Source organism: Leptodactylus fuscus, chromosome 1, assembly GCF_031893055.1.
Source record: "Leptodactylus fuscus isolate aLepFus1 chromosome 1, aLepFus1.hap2, whole genome shotgun sequence".
NCBI lineage: Eukaryota > Metazoa > Chordata > Amphibia > Anura > Leptodactylidae > Leptodactylus > Leptodactylus fuscus.
Window position 1 is genome coordinate 196,717,397 of NC_134265.1, and position 25,684 is coordinate 196,743,080.

Genomic DNA, 25,684 nt, shown 5'->3' on the forward strand with positions numbered 1-25,684 from the left:
AAATATTTTTATACTCTTCCAACGGTGAGTGCCCAGCTTTTTCTATTTTCTGGATTATTGTAAGTGTTGTAAGCAATGTTAAAAGCTGGGTTCTTGGTTTTTTTTTTGGGGGGGGGGTTTTCATTTTATAAAAATGAGATCGAACAACTCCTTTATGTGAGTGGCACTTGAAAACAATGCTGTAACTGGGGGTTCATGCCAGATCCATCCATTGTAACTGTTGTCTGCAGAGTATTGTATTTTTGTGTGAGAAATACAATGGTACTGCTGAGCAAATGACAAAGCAGGTTTCCGCCAGGGGTGTCATTTGTCACCAATTATCATTGCCCTTGTTATGGAACCATTGACAGAGTCCATTTGATTAAAACCCAAATATGGTTGGTATCTAGGTGGGAGAATAGCAGCATAGGCCTTTATTCTGATGACATAATTCTCTCCCTCTCCTGTCTACTCCAATCATTATGTTGGAGACCATCTTATATATTATTATAAGATGAAATCATCTAAGTCACAGGCGCTAACAATTAGTGTACCCCTGACTTCTAGAACCAAATTGGCCAGAACATTCCCCTTTAATTGGAGTTTCAGTAGAATCTCTTATCTGAGAATCTCTTGGACAGCTCCGAGTTCTGTGCAATTTTCCCAAAACTATCTCCCACTACTTACTAGATTTTCTACCTTGCTCGCTCATTTTTCTAAACCCATGATTACTTGGACGAGCAGAATAGTGGAAGTTATGATGATGGTGTTGGCCATTATTTTGTACCTCTTCCGCACACTGGTGATACCTCTCCCTAATACATATTTTGCCAAGCTCCAAAAATTAATTTCTGACTTTATTTGGGTAGGAAGAGATCAAGAGTTCTGTTACACACCATGACCAGACCCTGGTCTGGACGTTAAAAAATATTATATTGCAATAGTGCTTGACCAGAGGAAGGCTTGGTACCCAGTGGTGCTTGTATCCGCTGGGTTGACATTGAAGAGATTGTGGTTGGCGTTCCCCTTCTGGGCATCATACACACGAACACTAGCTGTAGACTACCCTTGTCCATGCCACTTATAAGTATTAGGACATCTCTCTGAGCTTGGTAGCTACTTTCCCTCCATCTTCACAATGATGACTATTTTCCCCATAGTGGACTTGCCTTTATTTTATTTTAATGTATTTCTGAAGGATATTAGGCTAACACAGTGATCTAGTAATGGTCTAAAGAGGATCCAACAACTGTCCATAGGTCCCCAACTCAAGATGTTTCTGATGCTGTTTAACAGTACAGCACCATGGAATAAAACTTAACTTTTACTATAGCAATATAAAATAAGTGCCCACATAAAGTCTTAAAACAGATTGAATTAGAATCTCAATTCCATAAATAGCTTAAATTGACAAACATGCACAATCACATGGCCAAATCTCAAACATAATGCATGAAAAAAGAGTCAGAATTGCAGCAAATAAATGTCATACTCCGCTATTTCCGTCCAAAGACAAAAACATCTCAATTGCCAGAGTCTGAGAACACATACCAAACTGTAAAAACAGTGTGACTGTCAGGAAAATAAATGCTTCAATCTCATCAATTTCACATATGTATAGCGGTCCATCTTGTCCAAGGGGGTAGGAGCGGCTACCCCCTTGGACAGCGGCAACTCACCCTTGTACCACTGTCTTACTCTACGCGTTTCATCATTGGGGGCCAATGACTCATCAAGCGATTCTTAGTACATATGTCTAGTATAGCATCTAGTCTCAGACCAAGTTAAAGTTTTAGACTAGTATCCTGCCACTAACAGTCTGCATGTCTCCTATGCGTGGTATCTGCATACCACATTGAGTTTAAATGGACTCACAAAGTACCATATCCGGTGCCAAGGGGTCAATTACCTGGCAACTTATGCAGAGAACAATCATTGAACACATGGCTAATGGTTACCGCCCTACTTCCTGTATCCTGCCACCTCACACTAATCTTCTGGTGTGGGAACGTCATCAGCGGCAGGTGCGGACTCTTACCACACCTCAGTCTTCTAATAGGATGAACTCCAAGTTCTGGAGCTCTGCCCATATCTCAGCTGCCCCTAATATCAGGAGTGGCTTGAGAGGAACACATGGAGACGCGGCTTGTGCTATTTCTAGCTATTTCTTAAGGTAATGAGTTGATCCACAGCAAACAATATTTATAGTCTCAGATCACATCTGTTCCTCCTGACCTGGCAGCCCCTTATCTAACTGCCCACTTTCTACCAGCACCAGTGCCGCACCTCTAATGAGGCGAGGTGAGGCGACTGTCTCTAGCGGCGTGTGGAGGGGGTCGGCAGCACAGGCGTTTTTTTTTTTTTTTCCCCGCTGAACTAACGCAGGAGAGCTATAGAGCAGGAGAGACTCAATACTGGGGTGGGGGGTGGCGTCTTTTGATCATCCGCCTCAGGCAGCAGAGAGGCTAGGTTCACCACTGCACCTAGGCATAGGATTCACTTGGGTGCCAGTTCTGATCACATGTCCCTCCCAGAGGTTTATCTAAAATAAAATCACAGATGGTTTTGGTGGGAGGTAGTCCTTTTCACTTCTGCTTTCCTCCTGATGCAATGCATCATCTTTAAATACACATACTGTAAGGCATATTTATTTCCAGACAATTCAGTTGTCAGAATTTATATCTCAAATGGAAAAAGGATATTACTCATTCTTTACTGACTTTACGTTATCAGATAAAAACTTATAAACGGCTGGCATAAAGTAACGGCAAGTTTGTATAGGCTGTTACTCAAGGTCGGATTTATATCACTGTCTGGTTGTTTGTTTCCACATGAAATTCTATCATTAACCCCTTCCTGTCGGTGGTATTTTTTGTTTTTGACTTCCATAACTTTTTTTATTTTTCTATTCACAGAGCCATATGAGGGCTTAAAGTTTGCGGGACAAATAGCTGGAAAAAAAGTTGAAGAAAAAGTGAATTTGTACGATTTTCCTTCCGTTTTTTATGGCATTCACCGTGAAGGCAAAATGACAAGTTACCTGTAGAGATGAGTGAACAGTAAAATGTTTGATATTCGATATTCGTTTCGTATAGCCGCTCAATATTCGACTATTCAAACTAATATCAAACCCCATGATAGTCTATGGGGAAAAATGCTTCGTTTCAGGGGACCCCACCATTCGACTCAGGAGAGTCACCAAGTCCACTATCACACCCCAGGAAATGATGCCAACACCCTGGAATGCAACCGGGACAGCAGGGGAAGCATGCCTGGGGGCATCTAACAAGCCCAAGTCATTGTATTATGTCGGGATCCCTGTCAGCTTGCGATATGCGTGAGCTGACTTTTTCCCATAGGAAAGCATTGACCAGCGTTGATTGGCCAAATGTCATACAGAGAACGGCATTCGGCCAATCAACGCTGGTTCTGCCGGAGGCTCATCTATGAGGAGGCGGAGTCTAAGAATCGGACCAGAATGGAGACCGCCTCCACTGGCAGAACCAGTATTGATTGGCCGAATGCTGAACCCGCTTCACACTCAGCTCTGCTGCATCGGACTGCTACATTGGACACTGCTACATTGGCCAGCACTGCTACATCTCCGCTGTTAACTCTTACAGCGGAGATGCCGAAGCTCGCTATTACATACCCGGCATCCGGACCCTCCGAAGCGACATACAGACACCGGGGCAGGTCATGCTCATCACGCTCCTGGCAGAGTACTAGAAAGCGAACACGTCACAAAGACGGTCTTACAAGCTGTACCGTGGTGAATAGGTCATTAGCCTTTGCGGTGTGTTCGCTTTCCAGTACTCTGCCTCTGACTCGGAGGGTCCGGATGCCGGGTATGTAATAGTGAGCTTCGGCATCTCCGCTGTAAGAGTTAACAGCGGAGATTCCCTGGCCCCAGGAGATGTCCTCTCCCCGAGGCCCCCTGACGTGTCGGGCCCTGTGACAGCTGCCTCTGCTGCCTCAGCGGTAGTTACGCCACTGAGTACAATTCCAGGGATATCAAATTGAGACTGGGGCCCACATTGCAAAAAACCCCCCCAAAACTCCCATCCACACACTGCAGAGAAATATTTGCAGCAGAAATGTTGCGATTTCAAAAACGTCACATTTTTGTAAATCGCAGCATGTCAATTATACGTGCAGAAATTCTGGCAGTTTCTGTATAGTAGGTGTAATAGAAGCAGAAAGCCCGCAGAGGAAAGCTTTGGGTGAAAAAGAATGCATTTCTGCTGTGGTCTTTTCCGCAGCACTTTTTGACTGTGGCCCATTACATGGAGCCTTAGCCTTATATAATTTTATTTCAATTTTAACCCCTTAACCAAAAAAATTTTGTTTTCTTCTTTTCGTGTACAAATAAATACCAAACAAACCTGGGAGCCTTCAGTAGGCTCTTGGCTGTCATGGTAAAGGATTGCTGGCCCTGGATTTCGTTCCTAGTGCCGGCGATCCTCCGTAAAATTGCAGCGCCCATACGCCTCCAGGAAAATTGTGCCTTAGTTAGGTTTGACTGAGGCGCCAGGGGCCTTTATGTCTGAGATCAGTGCAGGCACTTCTCATGGGCATTAGAACCAGGTCTCTGCTGTATAATACAGCAGAGACCTGGCAGCTATGGAGGCTGCTCAGCTCCTGAGTAGCCACCATATTTAAATTCCTGACATCCGCATATTATTATAGCGGATGTCGGGAAAGGGTTAAAGGAACACTCCACTCAAATCTCACATGTACTCCATTATGGTTTCTCATGTGTCAGCCTCTCAACTATTCTTTTTCTTTCTGCTTCTATTTCTATATATCAGACTGGGATGATTGTATAGCAGCATTGTGATAGGTGCTGGAGACAGAATTTCTCTACTTGAGACTATGGAGATCTATGTGTCACTTAAGCATTAGCGCTTCCTATATGATGGAACTGAATGGACTGTACCACACAAGATTTCCATGGGGGAACAGAGTTATTTATGATGATAATTTCACATAGTTGTAATGAAGAAGATGCCAGCTCAGCCTCTATTATGTATATTTCACAGCTTATTCAGGAAGAATATGGAAGGGAAGATAATCACACTGTTCACCCTTCAAGCTGAGATGACCATATGATGCTGCGCTGCGGTCTCATGGGATTGATAGCAAAGCTCCAGATAGGGCCGGCGTTAGGTGGGGGGGACAACCTGGGCAAATGCCTAGGGCCTCCCATCTCCAAAGGGGCCCTGATATACACAGCACCAGACGTTTGGTCTAGTGACCCAGATCATTGGAGCCTTAGTAACAAATGTATGGGCATGCTATGCACAATGCCACTGATACTGTGAACATCTATACTAGAGCAGGAAGCTGTAAAGTTCCTGCTCTGACATAGGGGACTGCATAGAAGACATCACTGCATCGCACCCCCCTGTGTCGGACCCTGCACTGCAGGGAGATAGTTCAACATCAGGACTCATTGGGGAGTGTGGTAAGGTGAGTAAAATTTTTATTATTTTCTGAAAAGTAAAAGGGCATTATTACTTGGTGCACATATTTCTGAGCAGGGACTAGTTTTAATAAGTGCAGGGTAAACATTATTTATAAGGGGAGGGGGTTATTTATAAGGAGGATCTGTTGTTAATAAAGCTAAGGGAACTATTATACTCCTCATTAAAAATAACTCCCCAAGCCTTATTATTAAAGTGGTAGTCCCGCATAAACTAAAACTTTAACACTAATCTAAACCCCTTCCTCTGCCTAACTTCTAATTTACTCCCTTTAAAAAAATATATATTTACCCATATTCCTGGGGCCATCATGTGACCACCACAAGCACGTTTTCTGATTCCTGGTGATATTCCATTTCTCAACTTCCAGAAATGGAAATCATCAATACTCCTCTCCCCCCCCCCCCCATACCACCATCCCCATCATGGATCTCCCAAAGAAACCCAGAAATCACTCAAAACACTGCTGAAGGTATTTGGGTGCACTTATTTTAACCCATTGATAGCACTAACAGACCTTTTTTAAAAATAACTTTTTTTGCCCGGAAAACCTGTTTAAGGCTAAGGCCCCACGGGATGATACGAAGCGCTAAAGCGCTGCGTGAACAACCGCGACGGGAACGCATCGCGGTTCTTCCCGCATCGCTTTGAACAGAAAGTTTTCCTCCACGAACTTTATGTTACCATTATATCTATGGGAAAGCCGCCGGTGTTTCTGTAGATACAGTGTTGGCCAAAAGTATTGGCACCCCTGCAATTCTGTCAGATAATACTCATTGTCTTCCAGAAAATGATTGCAATCACAAACTCTTTGGTATTAATATCTTCATTTATTTTGCTTGCAATGAAAAAACACAAAAGAGAATGACAAAAAAAGTCAAATCATTGATCATTTTACACAAAACTCCAAAAATGGGCCGGACAAAAGTATTGGCACCCTCAGCCTAATACTTGGTAGCACAACCTTTAGACAAAATAACTGCGAACAACCGCTTCCGGTAACCATCAATGAGTTTCTTACAATGCTCTGCTGGAATTTTAGACCGTTCTTCTTTGGCAAACTGCTCCAAGTCCCTGAGATGTGAAGGGTGCCTTCTCCAAACTGCCATTTTGAGATCTCTCCACAGGTGTTCTATGGGATTCAGGTCTGGACTCATTGCTGGCCACTTTAGAAGTCTCCAGTGCTTTCTCTCAAATCATTTTCTAGTGCTTTTTGAAGTGTGTTTTGGGTCATTGTGCTGCTGGAAGACCCATGACCTCTGAGGGAGACCCAGCTTTCTCACACTGGGCCCTACATTATGCTGCAAAATTTGTTGGTAGTCTTCAGACTTCATAATGCCATGCACACGGTCAAGCAGTCCAGTGCCAGAGGCAGCAAAGCAACCCCAAAACATCAGGGAACCTCCACCATGTTTGACTGTAGGGACTGTGCTCTTTTCTTTGAAGGCCTCTTTTTTTCCCCTGCAAACTCTATGTTGATGCCTTTTCCCAAAAAGCTCTACTTTTGTCTCATCTGACCAGAGAACATTCTTCCAAAACGTTTTTGGCTTTCTCAGGTGGCTTTTTTGTCTCTGGGTAAGAAGTGGGGTCTTCCTGGGTATCCTATCATACAGTCCCTTTTCATTCAGACACCGACGGATAGTACGGGTTGACACTGTTGTACCCTCGGACTGCAGGGCAGCTTGAACTTGTTTGGATGTTAGTCGAGGTTCTTTATCCACCATCTCTCGTCAATTTTTCTTTTCCATCCACATCTAGGGAGGTTAGCCACAGTGTCATGGGCTTTAAAATTCTTGATGACACTACGCATGGTAGACACAGGAACATTCAGGTCTTTGGAGATGGAGTTGTAGCCTAGAGATTGCTCATGCTTCCGCACAATTTTGCTTCTCAAGTCCTCAGATAGTTCTTTGGTCTTCTTTCTTTTCTCTATGCTCAAAGTGGTACACACAAGGACACAGGACAGAGGTTGAGTCAACTTTAATCTATTTCAACTGGCTGCAAGTGTGATTTAGTTATTGCCACCACCTGTTAGGTGCCTCAAGTAAGTAACAGGTGCTGTTAATTACACAAATTAGAGAAGCATCATATGATTTTTCAAAGCAGTGCCAATACTTTTGTCCAACCCCTTTTTTATGTTTGGTGTGGAATTATATCCAATTTTGCTTTTTGACAATTCTTTTTGTAGTTTTCCATTGAAGACAAATTAAATGAAGATAATAATACCAACACTGTATAATTGACATGCTGCATGCCAGTTTTGGAAATTGCATCATGTCCGCGCTGCGCTTTTAAACACAAGGTGGACATCGGTTTCCACCGCGGGCAAATTGTGGCTTTTCTGGCCCGTGGGGCCCTGGCCTAATAGTTATTCCTTATAAATAGCTCCCCTGCTCTCTCTATATATAGCTCCCCCTAGTGGACAGAATAACTGAGACACTGTCTCCCTATTTAAATCTTGGGAGACAGATTTGCATATTCTTCCCATGATCCCTCACAGTGGAGCGACAATTGCTTAGTAAGACTCCACACACCTACATGGTGGTCTCTCCCTAAGGAGTGACAATATCCCCATAATCTGGTCTAGAAGCCTCTCACCTCTGCCAAGTCAGTCTTTCTACACTAGGCTGAAGAGATCCAATCAGATCGAAACAGCTGCTGTCCTTAGCTGAGAGACTGACTTGGTAAAATCCCACATCATTGCAGCAAAGGCCTCTGGGAAGGTTGAGCATGATGTGAAAGGGAGCTCCCCCTAATGGGCAGCATAACTGAGGCACTGTCTCCCTATTTAAATCTTTGGAGACAGATTTGCATATTCTTTTCAAACCCATTCATTTGAATGGGTTTGTAAAGTGTCTGCCCATGAGCGTTTTGTGGTCTCCGCGGCGAAACCGTTTTTTTAACCGGACACAAAGTCCTGCATGTCCGACTTTGTGTCCTGGTAAAAAAAAAAAAAGGTTTTGCCATGGAGACCACAAAATGCTCACGGGCGGACACTGTCTGCCAGGTTTCCATCTCCTGTCAGCAGAAGACAGAATCCTGAAAGTGAAGACCGTGGCGCAGATGTTAAACTGCCCTTATCTATGTATATGGCACCTACTTGCTGCGACTGTGTAAGGACTTCCCAGCGCTAAGAGTTGGAGGTTAGGGCTGGAAGTGTCTATGGCCAGGACAGGGAAGTTTTGCTTGTTTTATTATTTTTATTCAGTCCCGTCACCTGACATCAAAGTTAAATAACTTGGACAACCCCATTCAAGAAGCTGCATAGGAATTTACACATATTTCAGAACTTCATTCTCTCTTTTGTATATGTAGCCCACTAGTCTGATCATGAGGTCATGTATATAACTTAACATACTAACCTTTGAACCTGGGGAAGTGTACAGCCAAGTCGGAGAAGCAGATTTTTTCATCAAGCAAGTCAGTCTTATTAAGGAACAGAATGATGGGGGTGTTTCTAAACCACGGCAGCTCCATTATACTCTTAAAAAGAGCCAAACTCTCCCGCATGCGATTCTATGTTACAAAGACAAATGGTAAAGAAATCACATAAATGACATACATTATATGCAGCACAGTGTGTAGTGAAAATCAAATGTCCACACTGCTCCACAAAATATCATGTGGACAGCGCCTAGATGTGTGTATACATTGCCATACATCTTATAGTAAGACACCTTGCAAAACGTTGTACAATTATTGCTTTAAGATACAGTTTTGTAGAATATATTATGTAAGAAATTCCCTCTCAAAATTGAAACGATCCTTATAAGAGGCCTCTTACACATGACAATAATGTTTTTACACAACTAACATCATTAATAATGATCATTAATGAGAACCATTTTGTATACATTTTGCATCCATTCCATTTTTCCGTTTTTGATGTAATTCATCTTACATCAGCTTTTAGCTTTTTTGACCCAATCCACTGATCCGTTTTTAACACATGTAAAATAGTCATCAGTTTCTTTTAGATCCGTTAAATACAGATCTATTGATTTCTGTTGGGTACGTTTGTGTGTAAACAGTTTTTTGATGAATAGAATGTGAATAGACTTTCTCTGGACAGTGTCAATCTCCACCATTCACTGTGCCACCACTGATTTATGAATTGCCCGACCATTCAAAGCAATCGTGAATATGAGAGGAGATTACGTTTACCCCTTACTATGTGCAGAAATTGTCTACGGTCATAGACAGTAGCTATCTCCGTTTTGTCAATAATAACATGCATGATGTAATAGTGCGTCTAACTGCAGCAACGCATCACCAAAAATGATGTACTATTACTTGTGTGTATGAAGCATTAGTGCCCATAGTTGTTGAAATTCTCACCTCTTGTCTGTTCTCCTCCAGCTGCTGATCATATTCACTGAGTGAAGCCAAATAGATAAGACAATTCACATTCTGAAAGCAATGGATCCACTTCTTCCTCTCCGATTTCTGACCTCCAACATCCACCAGCCTATGTAAATAATATATGATTATAATTAAGAAAAAAATGATTAAATTCCAGTATTTCCTTGGGACACTGAGGCAAATTTATTAAAATGGCCTAAAAGCAAAACTATTTTAGTTTCCTATAGCAACCAATCACATTGCAGCTTTTGGTTTTGGACTGATTCCATAGATCTGCCCAGTGTGTGTTAGGAGCCACAATGTCCATCAATACTTGCATGCCACACTTGCCACTTCAAGTAATAAGGAATTGCAACGATTTATAGCTATAGCAGTCTGCAAAGTCCAGATTTCAATCATGAAAATGGTGGACGTAGAAATTCACAGAATATCCAACAGGACTGGGACAATAGGGGTAGGCAGACACCTACTGAGATAAGAGTTGGGTAAGGAGACAATTGTGAATGACAAAGAAAGTTAAAATGCTGACCATATTAGTACTAAAGTAGTTTATCTTGCCCCTGCATCTAATATGAAGATGACATTCATTTTGTTAGGAATCTCAGTGTCTGTTTCTCCATGTTGCAACCATCAACTTCTTATGAAGGTATACTACATGTGAATAAGAAACTCGTTAATATATCTTATTAATCCATTCTCGACATCCACCTTAATAGTACCACCATAGCAGTATTATACAGAGGAGACCCAACAGCAATGCCTGCAATCACTGCCCACTCGTGATCATGGGCATTAACTCCCCTTGGGCATTAACATGCCGTGGTCAAAGCAGACCAAGGTGCCATTTTCAGTGGATCACCAGCCCTGGATCTCACGCCTGTTGCTGTGACAGCCAGGAGCCTATTTAAGGCTCCCAAGATTGTCTCTTATTAATTTCTTTTACAGTGAAAAAAAATATATATCTAAAAAAAATAAATAAAAGAAAAAGTGATGAAAGCAATAGGAATAATAATAATAATAACAACAACTTATTAAAGGGATTCTATTATTAAAATGCTATTTTTTCGGACTAACACGTAGGAACTCAGGATAACTCATTTGCATACAGAAGAAAACTGGGATTTCTACCGAACAGCGGCGTGGAGAAGACATCTAGAGGTAGGACAAGAATAGCCTCTCTTAAGGCTATTCCTACGAGTTAGTGAGAAAAAATAGCATTGTAATTGCAGTGTAATTATTACATAGGTGCCACATCTCCAAATATAGGAAGTCCCAGGCTGACCTAAACACAGTAGCAAAGGTTCATAACTATCTGTCTGATACTAAAGGTCACTATGGGACCAGACTAATTGCCCTGTATATCCTTAGCAGAATAGTAGTCCCACTAGGATGTATGTGGCAATAAAGTTCAATGTGGCAAATTTTAAATAAATAGATAACTGGCGGTAAAAATAGTGCTGTTGTAGTATGCCCTGATCACCAGCCACAAGTACCAAGCGGCTGCGATATATAGTGAGAGGCACAGCCTAAGTCCTGCACCTCTCGCCGTATAATCATCACATAGGCGCCACGTCTCCATATAGAGAAAGTCCGAAGCTGACCTGGACAAGGCACCAAGGGTTAGGACTAGAGATGAGCGAGTAGTATTCGATCGAATACCTCGCCTGTATAGATATTGGTGTACTCAGTCGAATACCACGCAGTAAACGCAGTAAAAATTCCATCCCCCCCCACACACACACACACACACTTTCCTTGGCGCTTTTTTTTACACCAATATCTATGCAGAGGAGATATTCGATCGAATACTACTCGCTCATCTCTAGTTAGGACCTATAGGGATGTCATGGGTGGAAGCGCTCTACAATAATCTACCAGGTGATGCAGTTAAAACTGCAGTTCTTGAAGGCCGTATGGTAGGCTCCAGTACTAGGAATAGCCAATTATTGTTGATCTTGATAATCCCCCTATGGGTGGCAGGTGAAATGCATACTACTGTATTACAGTGTAATGATGTTTTGCGATTTCTCTATACTATTACTATTATTGTCTATCCCCAGCAGTGGCAATTAGCAGGTTTATATATAGTATTACAGTTGTATGACCCTTGAATTAATCTGCCATTTTGGCTATCACCCCCTTACGTGTATCACATTTATGGTATAATTTCCAGTATTGGAACCCTAATCCATCTCTTCCCACCCCTTCACCCCCCACCCCTCCTGCATTTATTCTGTATTTACTATTTGTATGTGTGAATCCAGGATCTGTGAACCAAATAATCTCCCAAGTGTTTCCCTCTCCTATATGTGATACTAGACTAAGGTGTCAAAACTTTTCTCAAATTATTATCTGCTCTCAGTATTGGCCAGGATGTCCATAATTTCTTTGGTGTAACAATCATACATCCCAGTACATTAATAGATCTAAAGATTTTTGGGGTACTTTTTTTGGCATTGGTTTAAAAGACATTCCATTTCACAATTGAAGGCTTTGCTGTAAACTCGTCTCAAACTTTATTTTAGGGTAACCGATGGTCCTGAGTTTCTGAATGAGATTACTACATTCATTCAGAAAGGAACGTTCACTTGAACAATTCCTTTTTGCCTAAGGTATTGCCCAGTGGGAATGCACCGTTTTAATTATTGTGGGTGATGGATGTCCCAGTGTAGGAAACTATTGGCGCCAATTGCCCACAGGGAAGGGTATACACCCCCCCTCCTCTGTAATCTATCTCCTCTGTCCACATTTACATGGTGAAACATGTTGACGGGGGAAAGTCTCTGTAATTTTTATTATCAGGATTTGCTGGTGGGACTGTTCGGTCTGCAGGATAGAATAGGAGAGGAATTGCTGGCCATCAGTGGTCAGTTAGTTAGATCAGATACCTTGATTTTACCTTCCTCTCCTCAGATGGGAGGGGATGGAGTTCTCACCACCAATTCCTGGGTTTTAATATGTCAAATTTAGGGTTTAATCTGAATTTTTATTGTTCAATCAATGAAAAGATAAGTCTTATTCTGTACAGTGTAAGGGCCCCTTCACATGGCGTAAGTACGCCGCTCATTTAGACACGTATACATGTGTCCCAGCGCAGCGCTTCAAAACAGAGCCCATTGATTTCAATGGGAAGCGCGCGTATATGCCGATATACGCGCGCTTCCCATTGAAATCAATGGGCTCTGTTTTGAAGCACCGCGCTCGGACACGTGTATAGGTGTCTAAATGAGCGGTGCGCTTACGCCGTGTGAAGGGGCCCTAAGTAGGTGCTATACAAAGGGGAAATTATTGCCAATAGGTAAAATGAGTGTGTAGTTACTATATCCCCACACCTATAACATGTATGCAATGGATGCCACTGTGTGTGGTTTGTTATTTTAACCTGTGCTATTCATTTATGAAAAGTTGTTTATAACTGGGGGGACATTTAGAAGCTTTAAAAGTGGTTTGTCCTATTTAAATAGGTGGGACATAAGGTGGCATTTTGTAGCCACGTAATGCTGTCTTCAGAATATCAATTAGATCACTCAATGGAAAGCAGTGAGTACCAACACATATTGGGAGTTATTGCTGCCATGCATACCATGGGTGCAGCCTGCAAGCTCACTGACCATGGTAGGATAATCCCATGTGTTACACTGCTATATAACTGATGGTGTGTGATTTAAATAGTGAAGGGGCCTCATATGGTAAAATATGCTTCCCAGAGCTCCTCCCCCTCCCCCAAAGTACAATTCTTGATAGTAGTCCCACAAAGTATAATATGCTCCTAACAGTGGCACTACACAGTATAATATGCACCTCAAAGCCTACCACAGTATAATTCTCCACAGTCGCTACACACAATATAATTTGCTCCCAACAGTGGGGCCCCACAGCATAATATGCTCCCCAGAGGTCCCACACAGTATATTGTTCCACAGTGGCCCTACACACTATAATATGCTCCCTAGAGCCCCGCTTCCCAAAGTATAATGCTCCAAAGTGACCATAAACAGTATTATATGCTCCCCACAGCGGCCCCACATAGCTTAAAATGCACCCAAAGCTTCCTCTCCCCAGTATAATACATTCTGGAAGCCTCGAGCCGATTCAGGCGAAACCTACAAAAAAATTTTTAGATCAATTCTTCTGGCTTGTATCGGTGCCATTATTCTATGTTCTCCTCAAACTTCAGAGTATAATAAGAAGAGGCCCAGGGGATGTAATATAACAAATACTTGGTGAGAGGTGAGAAGAGGTGGGAATAAGTGTTTGTTACTTTTACTAACAGGCTTTTGTTAGAAAGGGGCTCGGCAGCCTATACATGCATCACACTTTCCACAGGCAACATAGATTAGTGTAGATCTCTGCTGTCTGAGATGTATAACAGAGATAGCAGTCTGGAAACCAGACTTTGCCAGATCAATATCATGGTGCTACAGGGCCCCAGCCATCTCCAGTTGGTTTCAGGCCCCCTACCTCTTTGGGCCCAGTTGCAGCTGCACCCTCTGTAACCACGATTGTTACACCACATCATACAGAATTCCCAATCCCACCCTTTCCTCTAGAAAATTACATTTTTAGTTAACTTAAAAGGTGGTACAAAATGTGGGTTCATATTTCACCTTAGATTAACTTTATCCACTGTGAAAGAATATTCATTGATTCCAGTAGTTGGCATTCGAATCCTCACAATGTCCTCATTTGTTGGCTGATAGCCATCTTGAGTGATCCTTTCCAGATTGGTTAAATAGCTACATGATTAGAAAGAAAACCACAAATTAATTCAGTATTATAGACCTGCATTAGGTAACAACCTTAGTTTTAATATTAAGGGAGTCTGGCACCAGAATCCGACATATCCTGGTGCCGCAGATAGATGAGGTTACCTGAATCAAATGGTGCCTCCACTACCATTTTTGCGAATATGCAAATTGTCCTTCGAAGCAATGAGCACACTGTCATTGCTTCAAAGACATAACTGGTAACACCCTTATTGTTCAAAGAGCTCATTTACATATTGACAAAAACAGTGATGTGTCAACAACGGAGGGATTCACAATGGGAAGACAGTGGTTGATTCAGGTGACTCTAACTTATCTGTCTGACTTTGATATGTTTGGCTCCAGTGACAAAATCCCTTTAGGCAAGGATTCAATTTCACCTTTCATCCACCTTTGTAATGTACAAATATACAAGTATTTGAATTTCCAGTTCCTGGGTTCTCTTTCTTGCTACAATATATTTTGCAGATATATATAGATTAACAACCCCTAACATGTTTGAATGTTCAAATACATTTTGTCACCATTGGAAAATGATGCTTGAATTCGAGGAATCCCTTATTGAAATGTCAGAATGTGGATGAACACAAACCATAAAGAGCTGGTTACTGCAGTCCATGTTTTTTTAAATCCTGATTATCCAAGTTTGTTAACTTACTTCATCCCTTCCACATAGTCACCATAGGTAAGGTACCTGCTACCCTGGACCATGAGGGGGCTCTTGGATCCCTCTGCCACATAAAATATAAAAGGCACAAGGTAGATAGGTGCAGCATCCCAGAGCAATGCTGCTATATGTTTTGTGTTTGTTACATGTACCACGGGGTTGTCTTGTCTATATAAGAGTCTATGGCATACCTCCCAACTTTTGAAGAACCGAAAGAGGGACAAAATGTGCGCCGCGGCAAATTTAGCCCAGCCGACTTTTGTGTTGACTCCGCCCATTCTCATAAATTTTTCATGTGCCCGCACACAGTATAATCCTCCTACAGTCACCCGTAAATTATATGTCCCCCCTCTATCTCTCCCCCAGTTTCATATACACCCTTCATCTGCCCCCAGTTTCATGTCCCCTCCATCTCTGTCCCCAGATTCATGTCCCCCATCTCTGCCCCCAGATTCATGTCCCCTCCATCTCTGCCCCCAGATTCATGTCCCCCATCTCTGCCCCAGATTCATGTCCCCCATCTCTGCCCCCAGATTCATGTCCCCCCTCCATCTCTGCCCCCAGATTCATGTCCCCTCCATCTCTGCCCCCAGATTCATGTCTCCACATCTCTGCCCACAGATTCATGTCCCCCCTCCATCTCTGCCCCCAGTTTCATGTCCCCTCCATCTCTGTCCCCAGATTCATGTCCCCCATCTCTGCCCCCAGATTCATGTCCCCCCATCTCTGCCCCCAGATTCATGTCCCCCCATCTCTGCCCCCAGATTCATGTCCCCCCATCTCTGCCCCCAGATTCATGTCCTCTCCATCTCTGCCCCCAGATTCATGTCCCTCCATCTTTGCCCCCAGATTCATGTCCCCCATTTCTGCCCCCAGATTCATGTCCCCCCATCTCTGCCCCCAGATTCATGTCTCCACATCTCTACCCCCAGATTCATGTCCTCTCCATCCTTGCTTCCAGATTCATGTCCTCTCCATCTCTGCCCCTAGATTCATGTCTCCACATCTCTGCCCCCAGTGTCATGCCGTCCTCTCCTTCACGTTCCACCTTAGTGTATACATTACACTTACCTTCTCCTCGTTCCCCCGCTGCACTCTGCGCGCCTCTCTCTCTCACTGGGGCACAGTTGTAGACGCAATGTGACGTCATCACATCGCGTCTACAAGCCAGTAGCCGGTGGCAGCGGCGAAGCAAGGAGCTGACCTATGTCAGCTCCTTGCTTCAGCCGCGTATGTGTTCAACTCAGATCTGGACGCAGATCTGAGTTGAAATCGGGACATACCTCCCTCCAACCGGGACTGCGGGACATGTCACCGGAATCGTGAATGTCCCGCGGAAATCGGGACGGTTGGGAGGTATGGTCTATGGTGAAGTACATTATGTCTGCCACTTTACTGTACATACGCACTTTCATTTAATGCTGTACTCCTCTTGATCATAGGTCACAGGGTTCTAGGAAAGGGTTTATATTTAGAGATGAGCGAACAGTAAAATGTCTGAGGTTCAATATTCGTTTCGAGTAGCCCCTCAATATTCGACTACTCGAATTGAATATCGAACTCTATTATAGTCTATGGGGGAAAAATGCTAGTTTCAGGGGTAGGCAACGTTCGATCAAATTGTTATTCATCTTGCAAAGCTGCTGGAGCATCTGTTGGCGTTGTTCAATAAAAGTTATTTGGTTTACTTTACAACTGCTGGGCTCCTGAGTCGTTGCCTGAATCACCATTAGGGCATCTCCTGAACAACATCCACACGGCTCAGTATTGAGAGGTCCCCTCTCCTACAAGGAGTACCTCGGGGAAAGACAAGAGCTGCAGGAATCCCCTTTTACTGCGCAGCCTTGAGGAGGATTCGGAGTGTGTGAGTAGCGCACCAGGCCTAGCAGACGGCACAGCCCGTGTTGTCGTATTCAGCACTCTCTGACTCCCTCCGCCGGGTTGCTGCAAAGGAGTTCCACAAATTTTACACTCTTTCCCTTTAGCTTCAAGATACTTCTCTGAGTTGGGACATTTGTTGTTCAGCTGTTTGAAGAGTTTGTGGTGTTTGAGTGAGCTCCACTTCCTCTTTTCAGGCCTGTGACATCATGTTCATTGGTCACATAGCCATGCTGGAGGATAGTCCCATTCAAATGCATGAAACTGAGCTGCAATGCCAAGAATGTCCACTGCACAATGTATAGTGCTATGCTTGGTAAGTAGTGTGCAGGCCACAGTGCTTGTGCAAATGTTGCAGCCTGTTCAATTAGCTGATCTGTAGGGGTTCTATGTGTCCGAAACCAACCAATTTGATACTGATTACCTATACTTAGGACAGTTGATTGATGGCATGGTCCTTGAGAACCTCTTTAAAGTCTTGTGTACTACAGACTACCTAAGTTGAGCAAGGTTGGTGATCCATTGTTGATGTAGAAAGAGGCAAGGTTATTTTGGAAACATTTTCTTTAAATTTATTGAAATCAATTAGTATAGAAGATGTCCAAAATATTACACACACACTTACTAGTTGGCTGAGTCAAGGAGATGGAATTCTCTTCTCTTTTCATAACACTTACGAATTCCAGGATCACTCCATAATTTCTTGATGGCCAAAGCATGATGCTTCTCTAGTTGCTGTATACTGTATACATCCAGGGTTCTGATTATTTTCCCATTCACCTAAAAGGAAGACATATGGTAAAATTTTAAATGATTTGTTTTTATTCATCAATGTCATTACTAGAGATGAGCGAACACTAAAATGTCCGAGGTTCGAAATCCGATTCGAACAGCCACACACTGTTCGACTGTTCGAACGGATTTCGAACCCCATTATAGTCTATGGGGGGAAATGCTCGTTTCAGGGGTACGCAAAATTCGATAAAATCATACTTAACCAAGTCCACGAGTGACGGTCGGGCTGGATTCTGCTTGAAGTCTTCTCCTGGCGCAGGGTCCCCGCGTCTTCTTCCGGGTGGAGCAGAGGCGACTGCGCATGCGCAGTTGGCTCTGCCTAGGCCGGATGCCTAGGCAGAGTGAATTCCACCCGGAAGAAGACGCGGGGACGCAGTGCGGAGAAGACTTCGGAAAGGTAAGAGAAGAACCAGCGTTGATGCTATACATTCTGCCAATCAACACTGGTTTTGCATCGAACCTTAAACTTCGAACAGCTAGTAGTGTTCGATCGAGTACGAGTATTTCGAATACCGTAGTATTCGATCGAACACTACTCGCTCATCTCTAGTCATTACATGGTTGAGGCCATTGCAATTTTGGAAATGGCAGCATGTCAATTATACCTAAGGAAACACCTTATTTCCCTATAGGAATAATGGAAAGTCCGTAGAGGAAACTCTGTGGACATTCTGTGAAATGCACTGCAGGAAAAAAGTGCAATTTTTTTTGCAGCCCTCTATGTAGGACATTAGCCTAAATTATATTGTCATACGTTAATTCTTTTATTGAAGTTTGCCATTCTGGAGACCAATGTTAAGAACAAGGACATCATGCACCTTATTTTGATAGTTAAATTAGAGAATGGGAAATTGACGTTTCACTGTTAAGGGGACGTTCACACTACTGCCGTTGTCCACCCAGGGGTTTCCATCATAAACCGTGGGAAAACTGGATAGGGGATGGTTTGCCGGCAGTCAGCTTTAAAACCCAATCATTTGAAAAATAGCCCTTTTTTGGGGGCTTGTAAGTGTAACAGGTATGTTAATTGAAAAGAAGATGGCTATCAGAAAAAAAAAGGCACCAAAAATTATCCCTTTATGCCACAGCAAAAAAGTATTGGAGGAGTGACAATTACAGTATTTGAAAAAAAAAATGTGGCAGTCAGTATGCCTGTGAACTGAAAAGGGAACAATTTGCTTATTAAAAATAGCTACCAAAAATTATCCCTTTGTGGGAGAAGATGCTGGACCAATAAGTGACAATTATAGAGTTTCGAGAAAAAATTGTGGCAAACTATGTATATATAATAAACTAATCCTGTGACACCAACAGTATGGAGTAGTAGAACGTGAATGACCAGGCCGTGGTAGATAACTGACAGAGTAGTGGCTGTGGCAACATGAGTGGCGGTACAGTATGGAATAATGTGATGGAGCAGACCTGTGTGGGGGCAACCAGAGCAGAATAAACAGTACATTAAATTGAACATGATACTAGGAGAAAGAAGGAGTGGCAGATCTATTCACTGGCATCAGACGAAAGTGTATGAAAATCCTCACAGATCCATGCCTTTATCCATTCATTTTGACAAAAGTAATTACTTTTTTAACCACTTCCGGACCGCCCATAGACTTTATACGTCCGGGAAGTGGTTGCCTAGTTCTGACAGGACGTACCAGTACGTCCGTCAGAACACAGTAGCTGCACGAAGATCGTGCAGCTACTGAAGCTGGGAGCCGGCTGTAACTTCAGCCGGAGCTCCCACAGAGACGGCAGGGAAGATTTATTACCTCCCCTGCCATCTCGATCGCTGTGATCCGCCTGGAGCAGCATCTTACCAGAGCTGCTGGGTCCTACAGGACCCAGATCAGCTCTGTATACTGCGTATACAGCGTGCAAGAGGCTGCATTCCTCCTGCAACTGAGGCTAAATTGACCAGCCTCAGTTGCAGGGGAAATCAGCCTATGTAACAAAAAAAAAAAAAAAAGTGATCAGATGTCCCCAAAGGTCTCTTATGACCTTATGGGGACACAATCTGAAAAAAATGTAAAATAAAAATATAATTTAAAAGTTTTTAAAAAATGTAAATAAATAATATTGAGAATAATAATACTAAAAAAATAATAATACGTTAATAAAACGCCGTTATTAAAGGTTATAGCTGCACCCCCGACGACACCATACAAAATAAAAATTACTGTAACGGAGAGGAAAAACTATTTTATAAAGTTTTTCAGTGACACTTTGTGTTATTAAATAATAAAAAAAATAAAATGAAAAAAATAAAAAAATAAATAAAACACATTTGAAAATAAAAACAACATAAAAATAAAGCCCTATGTGTCCCCGAAAAAAATTAGTTGACTGAGACATATGAAAAAAATGTTACAGCCCTCAAAACCGCACATACAAAAAAAACCGAAAATGTGTCTGGTCCTGGACCACAAATTGGCCCGGTACTGAAGTGGTTAAATTATAATTTTTCACACTTGAAGACAATTTGGTCCCCCAAGCTGTTACAATGCCAAAGTACAGAACACCCTCTTAGCCATTACACTTGACTTTGGACAAGACAAAATTCATATGGAAAACCCTAACAAATCGAGATTTGGCGTTTAAAGGGTGGCTTGGTCATTCATATAATATAAAACACTGTGAAAGTCACAGAGTATAGTTTAACACTGAAGGACACGGTATGTTTTCAAAGTAAAATAAATGTAAAAAAAACCTTAAACAAAAGAGATTTGGCACTGAAATGATGACTTGGCCAGTGTATGTGTAACACAGTGGACACTACAGTTACAGTACAGTACTTCTCCCCACTCTCCTATGATTTCTCTGCTTCTTTATCTGTTTAAAATTGCTGAAATCGAAATGAACTAGAGTGGTTTAGCGGCCCCTGCAGCCTATATTATGCCCCACGGTGGTGGTCATATACCTGATCACTTGGAACTTGGCATCCACTGACCGAGTCAGGTCTTTTTCTGGTGCTGCTCTATACAACTAATATATTATATATATATATATATATATATATATATATATATATATATATATATATATATATATATATATAGTCCTATGAAAAAGTTTGGGCACCCCTATTAATCTTAATCATTTTTAGTTCTAAATATTTTGGTACTTGCAACAGCCATTTCAGTTTGATATATCTAATAACTGATGGACACAGTAATATTTCAGGATTGAAATGAGGTTTATTGTACTAACAGAAAATGTGCAATATGCATTAAACCAAAATTTGACCGGTGCAAAAGTATGGGCACCTCAACAGAAAAGTGACATTAATATTTAGTACATCCTCCTTTTGCAAAGATAACAGCCTCTAGTCGCTTCCTGTAGCTTTTAATCAGTTCCTGGATCCTGGATAAAGGTATTTTGGACAAACAATTCAAGTTCAGTTAAGTTAGATGGTCGCCGAGCATGGACAGCCCGCTTCAAATCATCCCACAGATGTTCAATGATATTCAGGTCTGGGGACTGGGATGGCCATTCCAGAACATTGTAATTGTTCCTCTGCATGAATGCCTGAGGATTTGGAGCAGTGTTTTGGATCATTGTCTTGCTGAAATATCCATCCCCGGCGTAACTTCAACTTCGTCACTGATTCTTGAACATTATTCTCAAGAATCTGCTGATACTGAGTGGAATCCATGCGACCCTCAACTTTAACAAGATTCCCGGTGCCGGCATTGGCCACACAGCCCCAAAGCATGATGGAACCTCCACCAAATTTTACAGTGGGTAGCATGTGTTTTTCTTGGAATGCTGTTTCTTTTTGGACGCCATGCATAACGCCTTTTTTTTTATAACCAAACAACTCAATCTTTGTTTCCAAAATGAAGTTGGCTTCTCCAAATGTGCTTTTGCATACCTCAGGCAACTCTATTTGTGGCGTACGTGCAGAAACGGCTTCTTTCTCATCACTCTCCCATACAGCTTCTCCTTGTGCAAAGTGCGCTGTATTGCTGACTGATGCACAGTGACACCATCTGCAGCAAGATGATGCTGCAGCTCTTTGGAGGTGGTCTGTGGATTGTCCTTGACTGTTCTCACCATTCTTCTTCTCTGCCTTTCTGATATTTTTCTTGGCCTGCCACTTCTGGGCTTAACAAGAACTGTCCCTGTGGTCTTCCATTTCCTTACTATGTTCCTCACAGTGGAAACTGACAGGTTAAATCTCTGAGACAACGTTTTGTATCCTTCCCCTGAACAACTATGTTGAACAATCTTTATTTTCAGATCATTTGAGAGCGGGCTGTCCATGTTCGGCGACCATCTAACTTAACTGAACTTGAATTGTTTTGTAGAAAGAAATGGTCCAAAATCCCTTCATCCAGGATCCAGGAACTGATTAAAAGCTACAGCAAGCAACTAGAGGCTGTTATCTTTGCAAAAGGAGGATGTACTAAATATTAATGTCACTTTTCTGTTGAGGTGCCCATATTTTTGCACCGGTCAAATTTTGGTTTAATGCATATTGCGCATTTTCTGTTAGTACAATAAACCTCATTTCAATCCTGAAATATTACTGTGTCCATCAGTTATTAGATATATCAAACTGAAATGGCTGCTGCAAATACCAAAATATTTAGAACTAAAAATGATTAAGATTAATAGGGGTGCCCAAACTTTTTCATAGGACTGTATATATATATATACACACAAAATTAGTTGTATAGAGCAGCACCGGAACAAGACCCGACTCGGTCAGTGGGTGCCAAGTTCCAAGTGATCAGGTATATGACCACGTGTAGGCAATGCAGCAAATGAACAGCACTCCAAAAATAAATTAAAAAAGGTGAGGATTTATTCTATTACTTATAATGCTATGGAATAAACCCTCACCTTTTTAAATTTATTTTTGGAGTGCTGTTCATTTGCTGTATATATATATATATATATATATATATATATATATATATATATATATATGTATATGTAGTGGCATAACTAGGAATGGCGGGGCCCCGTGGCGAACTTTTGACATGGGCCCCCCCTCCCCCAGCCGACGCCAAAGACCTCGACCGACCCCCTCCTCCGCACTCTATTATGTCCCTTAGTAAGCCCTGCACATAGTATTATCCCCTATAGTGGCCCCTGCACACAGTATTATCCCACATAGTGGCCCCTGCACACAGTATTATGTCCCTTAGTGGCCCCTGCACACAGTATTATGTCCCTTAGTGGCCCCTGCACACAGTATAATGTCCCTTAGTGGCCCCTGAACACAGTATTATGTCCCTTAGTGGCCCCTGCACACAGCATTATACCCCATAGTGGCCCCTGCACACAGTATTATAGTCCATAGTGGACACCCATAAACAATTATTATACTCTGGGGTCTTTTCAGACCCCAGAGTATAATATTCGGAGACCCGGGGGAATAAAAACATAAAAAATTACTGTTTCTTACCTGTCCCCCAGCTCCTATGCTGTCTTCTCCGCTGCCATCCTTCTTCTATGATGTCGGACGTCACATGACCCGGGAAGCAGGCCGGGTTCATGTGACGTCAGAGAGGTCAGACAAGTAGGAAGGAGGCCTGGCCAGGATCGTGGAGAGGTAAGTAACAGTGTTTTTTACGTTCCCTTACCTGTCCCGGTCCACCGATCATTATACTCAGGGGTCTGCAAAGACCCCCCGAGTATAATGATAGTATTTGTGGGGCCTGCGGTGTCACTTACCGATCCTGGCCCAGCCTGGATCGGCAAGTGAATAGGGCCCATAACGGCCTATTAAAAATTAAAAAATTTTAAAAAAACGCAGCGGTAGCGGCTTTCACCGGGCCCCCTAATGGCTGCCTCCGCTGCCTCTGCGGTAGTTACGCCACTATATATATATATATATATATATATATATATATATATATATATGGGTTGGGTGCTTGGAGAAGGGAGGAGTCAAAGATGTCTGTATTTTAAACTTTACAGAGTGAAGTCACAGCTGCAAGAAGTGGTCATGGCAGTCCAAAAGGAAGAGACAAGAAAGGTGGTAAGACGTCTCCTGTGAGTATTACTGCACAAAATATCACTGCATTGTATTTATTGTTATGTCACCGCTAGCATCCCCAACCCCCCCGCTGTCAAAAGATGAACAGCACCCAACACCCCCACCCCGGTTTCGATACCGGGGGGGGGGGGGGGGCGTCTTTTGATCATCTGCCTCAGGCAGCAGAGAGGCTAGGTTCACCACTACCTAGAGGCAAATAGAGCAGTCCCATATCACCAGAACCTATGCTCACAGAACCAAGACTTTGTGAACCTGGTGTGTATTGAACATCTTCACTGCTCTACTAGTGAGGAAACATAAGTGTCCATGGCCAAAATGTGCCCTGCATTCCGAAAAGAATGGTTGGAAAGAAGGTCCTAGCAGTTGCCCCAAATCACAGCAATGGAAAGGGTCAGAAGATTGAGGAAGAGGTGAAGAGCCAATCCAGTCTGTGTGTGTAAAGTGACATACATGTAGAACATGCTTTGTATTTATGATATAAAAGAAAAGAAGAGCAAGAACAGTCAGGAGATGATGTCTTATTATGGGAGTTATTTATTCTTCTTTATTTGTTTGGATTCTGTGTTTAGTGGTTCTTTATTTAGCTGTATGTCACAAATGGAGCAAGATAGATAAAGCCATGTATTAGGTAAATCACATCAGTAAATATGATCCTGGAGATGGGAAGACCCCTTTAAGGAAAAGGATTAAATAGATTCACTACTTAATTCATTTTTTAATACTATATTTAACTAAAGACTCTGTTACCTTATTTTCCTCCCAGAAATAAGGCACCCTGAGGATCTCCATTGCTCCCACCAGAGACTGGACACAGGTTATGATATTCTGATATATAAGCTTCGCATAAAGTTTACGGTCTTGTTCTGAGAAACCAGATCCATGGATGATTCTCATCTGCTTAATAAACGTGCTCTTTCCACTCTCTCCTGTTCCTGTAAGAATAGACAGAAATGTGTTAAATATGGTCCTTTCATATGTTTTATCATTTCTGTTTACTGTTGCTTCTGTTACAGTATCTTCTATTATCCTACATATTTATATTATTTTTATTACATTTTGAAGCGGTTTTTGGAGCGTATTTTGAGGCTTTTTTAGTTTTGGTGTTTTTTCCTCCAGTACAGTGCATGGACCTTGAAAAAACTGCTAGCGGTTTTTCCGCGTAGTTTTTGCAAATTCCGTTCCCAATCTGCGATGTGGATTTTCCGCCTACCATTCACTGTGTTGGTTTTTGTAAGCGGACTCCGCCTGAAGGAAGCTTGTTTTCTGCTGGCGGAAAAATTCAGCAAGTGGAAAAATAAAGCGAGCAGAACCCATAGAACTCTATGGGGAGGTGTTTTTTCCACATGTATTCAGCATCAAAATCAGCGCCCAAAAACTCAGTGTGAATGGTCCCTTGCTGTGGATGTGATCACTGATTGTGGTTGGAAGTTCCCTCTGGTGAGAACAAGAACAGTGGCAATGCAATGGGAAAACAGCACAGCAGGTGAACCGACTCATAATAAAAGGGAGAAGAAAAGAAAAAAGGGTGGTGGAGAAAACAAAAAAGAGGGAGAGAGAAAATAAAAGAAAGATCAACAAAAAAAAAGGGGAGAAATAGAGCTGGAGGAGCAAAGAAAGAAGGAGAGAGGTTGGGGGAGGACAAGCAGCCCCAGCAACCACTAATCCATGGGCGCAATACCTACAGAACAGAATTGAACTCACCAGGTCTCTATAGGCTTATACATTCCCTTCTTGCCGCATG

General features: G+C 42.4%; 1 protein-coding gene across 1 annotated transcript in view; it reads right to left on the bottom strand.

Annotated features, from left to right (window-relative positions):
* The window catches only part of LOC142213284 (guanine nucleotide-binding protein subunit alpha-15-like), a 53,998-nt gene that overhangs the window by 2,212 nt on the left and 26,102 nt on the right, over positions 1 to 25,684 (bottom strand). Inside the window, exons 2-6 of the mRNA XM_075281601.1 lie at positions 24,691 to 24,875; positions 17,764 to 17,918; positions 14,435 to 14,563; positions 9,804 to 9,933; positions 8,828 to 8,981 (exon numbers count right to left, since the gene is read on the bottom strand). Coding sequence (XP_075137702.1) covers positions 8,828 to 8,981; positions 9,804 to 9,933; positions 14,435 to 14,563; positions 17,764 to 17,918; positions 24,691 to 24,875 — 753 coding nt within the window. The remainder of the gene's footprint in view (positions 1 to 8,827; positions 8,982 to 9,803; positions 9,934 to 14,434; positions 14,564 to 17,763; positions 17,919 to 24,690; positions 24,876 to 25,684) is intronic.